This window comes from Balaenoptera musculus, chromosome 4 (assembly GCF_009873245.2).
Source record: "Balaenoptera musculus isolate JJ_BM4_2016_0621 chromosome 4, mBalMus1.pri.v3, whole genome shotgun sequence".
Taxonomy (NCBI): Eukaryota; Metazoa; Chordata; class Mammalia; order Artiodactyla; family Balaenopteridae; genus Balaenoptera; species Balaenoptera musculus.
The window spans coordinates 62,913,975-62,924,668 of NC_045788.1; the positions used below are offsets into that span (position 1 = coordinate 62,913,975).

Genomic DNA, 10,694 nt, shown 5'->3' on the forward strand with positions numbered 1-10,694 from the left:
ACATACAGAGTTTGCTCCATTGATATTTAATAGTCTGTTTGCAATCAGCTGAATCGTCAGGACATGCAACCAAGAGGAGATGTGACATATGTGGTAACAGTGTGTCTGAACACAAAGAGCATCACAGCAATCACTGTGCTTTTGAGCTGTACGTGGAAATCCTATGCAGTTTGTCAGCTTGTTTCCTCTGATTTATGGAAGAGGTAGGTCATCAGCAAAACAGTGCAGAAGGATCTCTCTTCAGGAGACTAACAAGATGAAGAGTGGTGTCAGTGACGTGGGTTCACACATCATTATCTACACTAATCATGTCCACGGGGGACATAAAAGGATAACACCTGTCACAACAGCTGATCACTGTGCAGAAGAGGCACCCTGGACGAGGGCAATCAGCATCCTCTCCCGAACCAGCTCAGGGCTTGGCCCGAGTTCTTCGTTATTCAGTAAAATACAAACAGGATTTGCTAGGAGGCCATCCGTTTTGCAGAGTGTCCTGCTAAATCAGGGCTCGTTTGAGAACCTGATATAATTCACCTTCTAGAGCACAGAGTGTCCTTCATGACAAGACAGTGCACACAGAAGAATAGTGTCCAAATCACCTGTTGAGAATAATTTAAAAACAATGAGGGGGGCTTCCCTGGTGGCGCAGTGGTTGAGAATCTGCCTGCCGATGCAGGGGACACGGGTTCGAGCCCTGGTCTGGGAAGATCCCACGTGCCGCGGAGCAGCTGGGCCCGTGAGCCACAATTACTGAGCCTGCGCGTCTGGAGCCTGTGCTCCGCAACAAGAAAGGCCGCGATAGTGAGAGGCCCGCGCACCGCGATGAAGAGTGACCCCCGCTTGCCACAACTAGAGAAAGCCCTCGCACAGAAACGAAGACCCAACACAGCCATCAATAAATAAATAAACAAATACTTTAAAAAAAAAAAAAAACCACAATGAGGGGCTTCAGAGGACCACGCCCATTACACAAATAAACAGTAGAGTCCAGGGAGGCAGCAACCAAAGGATCCAGATCACGTGTCCTTTCTACTGTTTAGATGATGAGCATTGCTTGTTTCATTCAAATGTAGGTCCTCTGACTAAAATTTTTAATGAGGGTTCCAGGAACTAAGGCCACCAGGGCAATGGCCAACAGCTTAAAGGCAGTTTCCCGGAGAAAAGAGCATCCAGAGAAGTCAGGGTTGACAGGATGGAGCCCGTCTGCACACAGATGAAATTATATGGGATCAAACCTTGAAAAAGAAAAGGGAAAGAGCCTGTTACTTGGGGAGCAGGAAAATGAAGAACAATAGTCCTTCAGAAATGTCACCAGGAATTCACAACAGTGACTCCATTTTGTACTGTTTTTTGCCCAATTCCTGACCTCTAAACATATTACCCACCTCTTTCCCCCTTCTTTTCCACTCTTTCCCCTCCTTTCCTCACTTCCCACATACATTTGTCTCATTCAGCAAAAGGACTTGAGATGGTTTAACAAAATATATATACTACAGTAAGATTAGAAATTTTTTTAAATAGGAAAAAACCAATGAATGAAGAATAAAACAAAATGAGAAAAGAATAAACAAAGTACAGTTAGTACTTAAGCAAAAATGCATAAAGTTCACTCATTTGCTAGAGGTGTCCCCAAATGTGGTTCTGAGCGCCCAACAGCCAAAGTAAAGAGAAGCACCAGCATTATGAGATTTACAGCATGCCTGTATAAAAACAGTTCATCAGAAGCAGTAGTATACTATTCATGTTCTGTACTGTCTGTAAGAGGTCATCAAATCCACTGGATCCACAAGTCTGACCGGTGGCTAGAGAGGCTGGTTGTATAACAAACCCCTGGTGAAGTTGTTAAAAAAACACATCCTCAGGTGCCACCCCAGGGATTCTGGTTACCTGGGTCTGGGGTAGAAACCCAGGAACCTGCATTCTAACAGCCTCTCCTGAACCCCGCTCCCAAGATTCTGATTGGTTTGGGACCCCCTGATGATCCACTCCTCTAGTAGATGATGCCTCAAGATCATAGACTCATGAAGGTCACATAGCTTGTCAGAAGGGTAACTAGAATCTCGGTCTCCGGAGTCTTTCCAAGCCTCGTGCCACCTGGGTGATTACAGGCTGCTAACAGAGGTGCTGAGGCATGCTGTCTAAAAGCCTGTCTGACAGAATTAGCTGGGGTAGATTCTGCTTCAATTTAAGATCTCAACTTCTCTCAGGAATTCCCTATTAATAGCAGCTGCTCAACCACAGATTTGTCATGTTTGACCCAGAGCCCTGAGAAGCCTTCTCTTCCATGTTGTAAAGAAGGGTTAAGAGAGGCGATCCTTGCCTTAGGCTTAGAGAGGGTGGTTTGCTTCCAGTGTGGAGAAAATAATAGTCAGTGATTTTACAGGCTGTTAGCAATTTTACCATTCAGATGAAAGTGGTTCAAAGCTCATACTTAGAGAAACACTGCTCTAGTCCTAGCCCCTCAATTGGCCAAGTGGCCCATGAGGGTAAGGAGCTTCTTGAAGGTCATACAATTGTCAAAAGGCAAGAAGGAACCGCACTAGTACCAGCTCTTCCTAAGGCAGATCTTAATCAAAATAGGGGCCAAAGCCAAACAGGAAGCCCCTTGCTCTGACCCTTCCCCTGCCTCCACTTGCCTTCAGCCCATGTCCCCTCACTCCAACTCTGCTTTTACTGAGCCCTTACTATGGGCCAAGTCGTGTGTGTTACACAGATTACTCTTCTAATCCCAGGGCCTGGCACAGTGCTTGGCACACGATAGGCATTAAATACAGTTACAAAATGAACAATCCCTATTTTTTCCAGAAGTATTTTTATGGGTTTTCATGTTCAAGCCCGAGTAGATCTGCAATCAGGAACAACTACTTTAGATAAGGCCTGTCGATGCTCTTCATGAGCCTGTGCTCGCAGAGGCAGGCACATGCCCAGGACAACTGTGAGACTCAAACTTACACACCATGTCTTACCGATAAGAACAGAGAAGAAAAACTGCACAATGGGGATGTTCAGAATTGGGGCCGAGAGGTTCAAGAACCAGTTTGGCGTCATGGGGAAAAGTCTCAAAAACAGTAAGAAAAAAAACAAGCTGTTTCTGTTCTCCTCCACCTGTAGCCAAAGAAGACAAGGGCATTAAGAAGCAGAAAGAGTCTCCAGGTATTGAAAATCTGTTGGTGCCAGGCACTGTTCTACATACTTTACATAGTCTATAAATTCCAGGGCAGAGATTCTTTTCCTCATTTTTAAAATGGAGGTACCTGAGGCTCAGAAAAGTCAGGAACCTGCCCAAAGACACAGAGCTGGTAGTGGAGGAGCTGGGATTTGAGCTCAGATCTGCATCTCCTGGAGACATCAACAGGACCCCTGGGACCTCCTGAGGCAGGACAGAGGACCACTGTGGGAGATCTCTGCCCCTACTCCCCTCAGGGCCACGTGGTAACTTTCTGGGGGCCCGGCACTTAGATGTACCCCCTCGCCTTACCTTCCTCTGCAGCAGGGCCACTCTGTCGGGAAAATAGGAGACCACCAGCTGTTTGCCAAAAACACTGGAGAGCAGGTAGCAGCATGTGGCACCCACCGAGGTCAGCACACAGCACAGCAGAAGCCCCAGCCATGGCCCAAACAAAGCACCGGCTAAAACATTCTGCAAAGAAAACAAATCCTCTGCCATGAGGACATCTGGCAGCTACCAGCCATCTCGTCCTGGAGCCCAAGAGTCCTAGGTTCCCTCCTCCTTCAGTGATTTTCCTGGAGAAAACCTAACTCCCACTCTAAAGAGATGAACGAAAAGTGATGAAGGGGCTTCCCTGGTGGCACAGTGGTTAAGAACCCTCCTGCCAATGCAGGGGACACGGGTTCAAGCCCTGGTCCAGAAGATCCCACATGCCGCAGAGCAACTAAGCCCGTGTGCCACAACTACTGACCCTGTGCTCTAGAGCCCGCGAGCCACAACTACTGAAGCCCGCACACCTAGAGCCCATGCTCCGCGACAAGAGAAGCCACCGCAGTGAGAAGCCTGCACACCGCAACGAAGAGTAGCCCCTGCTCACTGCAACTAGAGAAAGCCCGCGTGCAGCAATGAAGACCCAACACAGCCAAAAATAAATAAATAAGTTGTTTTAAAAAAAGAAAAAAAGTGATGAAAGAGCTGGGAACTACAACCCCGGCCTCGGTCTCCTCACCTTTGAAACTGGGAAGAAGATTAAAACCTCAGCAGGCGAGACAGAATTAAACGGGGAAATCTGTGTATACAGCCCCCAGCCTGCCACTTGGGCTGTGCAGGGCCCCGCCAGCCCTGGTGCCCTGGGAAGAGGCAGCAATGAAGCTCACAAGTTATTTCTGCTACTTTAAATGAACACAAACCATGAATTTTCCCTCAGTAAGACCTCATAAGCTTTAGAAAATGTCTCATTTCTTTCCTTCCTGCAGGAATTACTTCTCTATAATGCTAACACTGGGGGTTCCATGTTGACCAGAGTTCTAGCTGACACTCAAAAAAAGCCTTAGATTGACAAAAATGGAAAAGTGAACTAATACTTCCTAAGTGCAGTTTGGCTGGTTGACATCATCCTGCCAAACATGGGATCCAAAAAAGAAAGTAAAAGGGGAACCTGGAAGTGAGACGGTAGGGATCTCCTCAGCACCTACTATGTGCTTGACTACAGGTCTGATTTAATCCTCACTATGACCCTGTTTAGTATACCATCCTCACCCCTTCTATAGGTGCAAGATTAAGTATCGTGCCCAAAGTCACACGAGGCAGAGACAGGATTCACCTCCAGGTAGCAGCTGGCCCTTCGCCCTGAAGAGGGATCAGCTCAAGAGAGAAAGAGGTACAGGGGCAGCCCCAGGAGTCAGTCCCTGACCTCAAGCACCATACACACCCCCATCTCTCTTGGCAGAATGTGTTTGCTTTTCTTCCAGTTTCTAACAAACTGCTTAGGCGGATCCAGCGTGAGCTGAATGTTGGGGCCGGAGGGAGAAGCAGGGCAGAAGGAAGCTTTCAGGTCTTCCTGCTCAGTCACCCAATCATTCAACAAGTGCTGAGGGCTGCTGTGTGCCAGGCACACCATCACCGTGCCAGCCCCTATGCACCCACTGGGTCATTTAATCCTCCCATGTAACAATCCTAGGGGGTTACATAGGAGAATGCCGTTTCTACAGGATGAAACAGCGTTAGAGAAGTTAAATAACTTGCTCAGGGTTACACAGCTGGGATTCAAACCTACCCAAAGGCATAACAGATATACACATTTACACCAACCAGCTTAAAATGCTGCTGGGAGGACAGCACAGATTCTTCTGTATCACCTGAGATGGCAACTGATGAGAAGCATCCAAGAGCCCAAGCACAAGCCCAGGTCTAACACTGTGGCTCCCAAGAGCCAGGGGGCCGCCTGGAAAACCAGAATGACTCGTCCTCTCCACACAGGGAGACTCCCCAGTCCTCTACAGCCTAACATCACCATGAACAACCTGCATCTGTTCGTCAAACATTTATGAAGGCACTTCCCTGTGCCAGGCAAAGAAACACAAAGGCTGAGAATAAGGAACAGGTCCTGACCTCAAGGAACTCACAGACTAGTGGAGAAAACAGATTTTAAAAGGAAAACCAACATGCGGAGGGGGAGAGGTCTCACGGACAGTGCTCCACACCTATCAAATCCTTAGAAACAAAAGCAGCATACCTGAGAGGAAAGGCAGGCTCTGGAGCTGGGCGGATGTGGGTTCAGACCTCAGCCCAACCCCCTCCTCGCCTTGTCACCTGGGACAGTTACTTAACTTCTCACCATTCATTTCCTTATCTGTAAAATGTGGATAAAAGTGCCCATTGTTGGCTCTTAGGAGAATTAAATAAGGTCGTGCAGGTAAAGCAACTAGGACAGTGCCTGACACGGGGAAAGCTGTCAACAAATGGTAGCCACAGTAGTCTGTCCTCTGGACTGTAGGATCTGCAGCCTAAGGGCCCCTCTACAAAGACAGAAGGTGGCTTCCCGGGAGGCAGGCACAGGAGGAGGGCGATACTGACCAAGAAGCTGGAGCCAGGGATGGCAAAGCCCTGTTTGTAGAGGTAGGCACTGCAGAAAAGCAGGAACACGTAGGCCTGATGCTCCTTCCGGTACTCTCGAAGGACCTCGGAGAGTTCCCGCAGCTCGGCCAGGTCCGAGGGGAACCACAGTGACCTGAGATTTGGAAAAGCAGATGGAAACAAGAGTCCAGATCAGCCTAATACCTAATAAAGTCACTTGTTGTGTCTTCTTTCCAAAGTAGGTTTATAAATGTGCCCATCATCTGGTCTGCTGGGAACACACACTTAATGGGAGGCCAGAATAATGGATGACCTGATATAACACAGCAGAGGCAAGGAGAAGAGCCTTGGTTTGGAAGCAAGGGACCTGGCATAGCATCTCAACTCTGCTACTGTCCAGTTGTGTGATCTCAGGCTAGTCCCTGAGCCTCAGTTTCCTTATCGGAAAAATGAGGGGTTGAAGGTGGATAATCACTAAGTTCCCTCTTAGCTCTCAGGTTTTATGAACTATTCTTAAAAGGCAAATGGATTAGTTTCTAGGCAAGTACTAAACATCCTAAACTGCCTTCCTTTCTAGGAGTACCCCCTCCCCCTAAGCTTCAGGCCAAGGACAATTCAAACTTCACACTGCTCCAAAGTTACTAGGTAAAACGACTGCTTTATCAGTCACAAAAGAGCCAATTAAAGATTCCCTGGGAAAGTATATTTGTCCATACCATAAACATAATCTTCTTGATAATATGTCAGGCTTGGAACCAACCCTTTCAAAGAGCCTACTTTTCACCCTGCTCTCTATATGATCCTCAGTGCACTCTGAACCCTGTACAAGGGTTACAGTGTAAAGGCTACCTTGCCTCTGCCAGCTGAACAACTCCTGAATCCATCAGTGATCAATTATAAGCAAACCCTCCTGGTTCTCATCAGAATATTTCTCTTAGTATGTCTGACACCCACAGCAGAGCCTTCCCAGCTAGAGTAAAAGAATACAGTCACTGAAAACAGCTGTCCTAATATTCAAACATCAGTAACATCCTTGACACACTTCCATTAACTTTATAAACAGTATGCTGGTTTATCACGACAAATCAGCCCGGTAGGTATTTGTACTGCCTCCTGCCTCAACCTGTCAGGGAGTAAAAGGAAAAGAGCAGAGACAGCCAAGAAAAGACAGCAGATAATTAATTAGTGAATAATTTAAAGTTGTCCATCAACGTTTCTCCTGAACACCGGATGCCTTAAAGCCCCAAGGGCAGACCTGACAGAAGTGTAGTGAAGTGAAGTGGGGAGGACTATGGAGTGAGGCTGAGAGCAGTCGTTAAGAAGGGGCTGCGGGTCCACATAGAGGCGAAGGTCGGATGCAAACGGGGATCAGGGCTGGGCCTGGGAAGGCGACAGGAACACCGCTCAAGAGGCGATCCAATGGCGGGAACAGAGATGCTCCAGCAGGATCCGCCCAAAGTAAGGCGCCGCGTTTCCCTCCGCAAATCACCACCCCAAAGGCACCAGACAGCACTCCCGCGAAGCCGGCAGCACGCAGGTCCCAGACAGGGCCAGGCCCCGCTCTCGTCCACCCGGTCTGCCCAAGACCGTGTAGACGCGGCCCAATCTCCAGTCCCAGAACTGAACCCCAAATCCCAGCCCCCGACGCCTCCGATCCAGGAACCCGAAAATCCGATTCCCAGACCCCATCCTCGGACCTGCCTCCCTTCCTCTGACCCGAACCCCGGCCCCCGTCACCACCGCCACGCACCTGTCTCCAGCCTCCTTGGCTGTGCCCAGTGTCGACCCGCGGGGCAGTCGCGTTGACAGCAAGTACAGGGCGAAGGTGCAGCCGGCGAAGACCAGGAGGAGGCCGAGCAGGGGGCGCATCTCGGCGCCAGCACCCGGACTCGCCCCGCCGCGGAGGAGCCTGTAAGCAGCGCCAGGAACCTCGCTGCTATCGGACTGCTACAGCGGAGCGCGTTAGTGGACGGACAGGGGCGGGGGTCCGCTCCAGGCCCCGCCCCCATATCCTGGCCCCACCCCCGGCCCGGATTCCGCTTGCAGTTGGCTCCAGAGTCCAGCAGAAAGCTGTCTTGCAGCCCCTCTGCGCTTGCGTCTGCCCTCCTTCCGCCTGTATATCTTCCTACGTTTATCTCTCGTTCTCCACTTATTTGCAGGCTCTCTGCCAGGCGCTAGGTGGTCCGGGGTGAATCACCAGCCCTGCCCACAGCGAGCTTGCACTCTAGTGGTCAAGACAGCCTTGTCGACCACCAGGCGTAACACAAAGCAAATGCAGCCCGCGTAGAACCAGAGGCGCCAATGCAGTGCGGTGGGATAGTCAAAGCGACCACGGAAATAAGGAGAATTTCCTTTTATTGAACGCCTACTATGTGCCCATTATCCTTAATTCTCACAACAATTTTGCAAGGTTGGTATTTTTGTCTTTATTTAACAGATGAAAAATCCAAGTCTCAGAAAGATTAAGTGACATTCCCCAAGAGAGTCACGATTAGAATCCAAGTCACCCTGGGTTCAAAACTAGTGGTCTTGCACTGAGTGGATTCATGGAAGAGGTGGGTTTGAGTTCACCTTAAAGGATGAGCAAGATTTCCACAACAGAGACAGGAGGGAGAAGGTGAGCTGGGGGCCCCAGTTTCCGTGAAGCCTAAAGGTGTGTGAGAAATGAGTGAGAAGGTGGGAACAAACTGGAAAGCATGGAAAGGCAGCTAAGGAGTTGGATTTTGTTTTTTAATATAGTACTTGGGGAGAGACCAATAGAGGCGTTTAAGCAAGAGAATGATGTAGTTCTTGTTTTAGGATGTGTTGCCCTGGCAGATGATAAGACTACATTCTGAGTTTGTAGCAACAACTGTCTTGGTGAGAAAGGAATCAGGCCTGAGCCAGGACCACAGCAGTGGGGAGGAAGGTGGACAGACTGGGAGGAGTTGAGTTCGTAGGACATGGCTGATTAAATGGAGAATGACAGAGAGGATTCCAAAATGTCACAAGCCTGGAAAACAGAAACCGTCCTTGTTGTATCATTCAAAGCCCCTCCTGGGCCAAATAAAGAGCACCTGTCAGAAGTCAAAGTGCACAAAGTCCTAGCAATTCCACGTCCAGGAATTTAACCCATAGATACGCCTGTAGGTAGACAAAGATGTATGTTCAAGGGTATTCTCTCAACTTTGTTTTGATATGAGGATATTGGGAACAGCCTAAATGCCCATCATTTGGGGACTATTGAGGTTAGTTATTGTATATTCACAAATGGAACACTAAGTAGCTTCCTGAAAGAGGGAGACAACGTTATGGATCCTGATACAGTACAGTAGCCAGATAGATGGCTAGGATAAAAATCAACCAAGTTGCAGTGTTAGACTATACTATGACTCATTTGTAAGAAGAAGAAAAAAAGATATACTTTTCAAAATACTGAAGTATTTATGAATGAAATGACTCGATGTCTGAGATTTGCATTAAAATAATGGGATGGGAGTGTAGTGAGTAGGGATATAAGTAAAACAGGATTGGCCATTGAAGTGATAATTGCTGAAGCTGGATGATGAGCACCTGGAGGTGGATTTTATACCATTTCCCCTATTTCTGTGTATGTGTAAAATTTTCCATTTTACAACGTGGGGAAATGTTCTCAGCCTTCCAGTCTCATTTTCTCCTTTCAAGTCTCCCGTTCCAGCTAAACATGCACCGTGTAGGCACCGTGTTTGTTTGTGCCTCTGACAACACTCTTCCCTGGGAAACTTCTCTGCCTGAAAATCCCTACTCTTTCAGCAACACCCGGGGCAGTTGTCACCTCCTCTGAGAAGGCTTCTCCAGCTCCTACAGTCAGAAAGGTTGTGCCTTCTCTGTGCTCGGGGCTGCCTGTGGAGTGTCTGTATTCCTGTGACTGCAAATACTGTGCTCCAGTGTCAGCGTCCCTCTCCTCGGGAGACAGTGAACACTCCTGTGAATGAGACACGGTCTCACCATCCTATGTCTATGCCAACCCTTAGCCCTGTGCTTGGCTTATTATTGGCACTTAATAATAGTTTGTTAAATTAATGGACCGGGTCTACGGAGGAAATGATTGGTTGTTTGGTTTGGAACATGCTGATTTTGAGAAGTCAGAGGAGTACAGGAGGAAAGTGAATAACGATATTGAGCTTGTGCTAGAAGTGTGCAGAGCAGAGAACACGAAGAAATGCTCCTGCTCTCAAGGACTTCACTCTGCCTGTGGTTGGGGGAGAGGATGGAGAGAGTTATAATCATAGAGCATGATGGTGTCACAGAGGAGACAGACGTGGCCAAGCTTCCAGAGAAGCAAGTATCCTCATCCCTCTTGTGGATGAGTGGCTGAGCAGGTGTTCAGGTGGAGTCACTCGGAGGGCTGATGCAACCCACAGCTGCGAGTGCTGAGCAGGACCGAGCCCTCCTCGGCCCCTCCTGAGCCCACGCTCTTTGCTCTGCCCCACACTGCCTCTCAACAAGCAGGTGAAGATCCAGAGCTCGGGTTGAACATTCGGATTTAGAGGTCATCTGTCTAGAGGAGACAGTTGAAATGGGAGGAGGGGAGGGCTCTGAGGGAGACCATGAGAGGGAAAGTAACAGCAGCTGACATTCACTGAGTCTAGGCAGACTCGCCCCGCAGGACTTTTACACACATGAATGTATTTATTATATAACAACCTTC

The 10,694-nt window shown here is 48.6% G+C and overlaps 1 protein-coding gene and 1 long non-coding RNA gene across 2 annotated transcripts; one reads left to right on the plus strand and one right to left on the minus strand.

Moving 5' to 3' along the window:
- Positions 1-873: 873 nt before the first annotated feature.
- On the minus strand, positions 874-7,994 carry TMEM41A (transmembrane protein 41A). The gene is given in 7 exon segments (XM_036850221.1): positions 874-1,075; positions 1,078-1,155; positions 1,158-1,235; positions 2,967-3,105; positions 3,479-3,640; positions 6,026-6,179; positions 7,776-7,994. Coding segments are annotated over 7 exon segments (789 nt in total). The 5' UTR covers positions 7,895-7,994; the 3' UTR covers positions 874-1,016.
- On the plus strand, positions 7,289-10,051 carry LOC118894239. Its single transcript, XR_005019680.1, has 3 exons — positions 7,289-7,483; positions 8,185-8,435; positions 9,797-10,051. It is a non-coding gene; the product is annotated as an uncharacterized LOC118894239 (long non-coding RNA).
- The last annotated feature ends 643 nt before the right edge of the window (positions 10,052-10,694 follow it).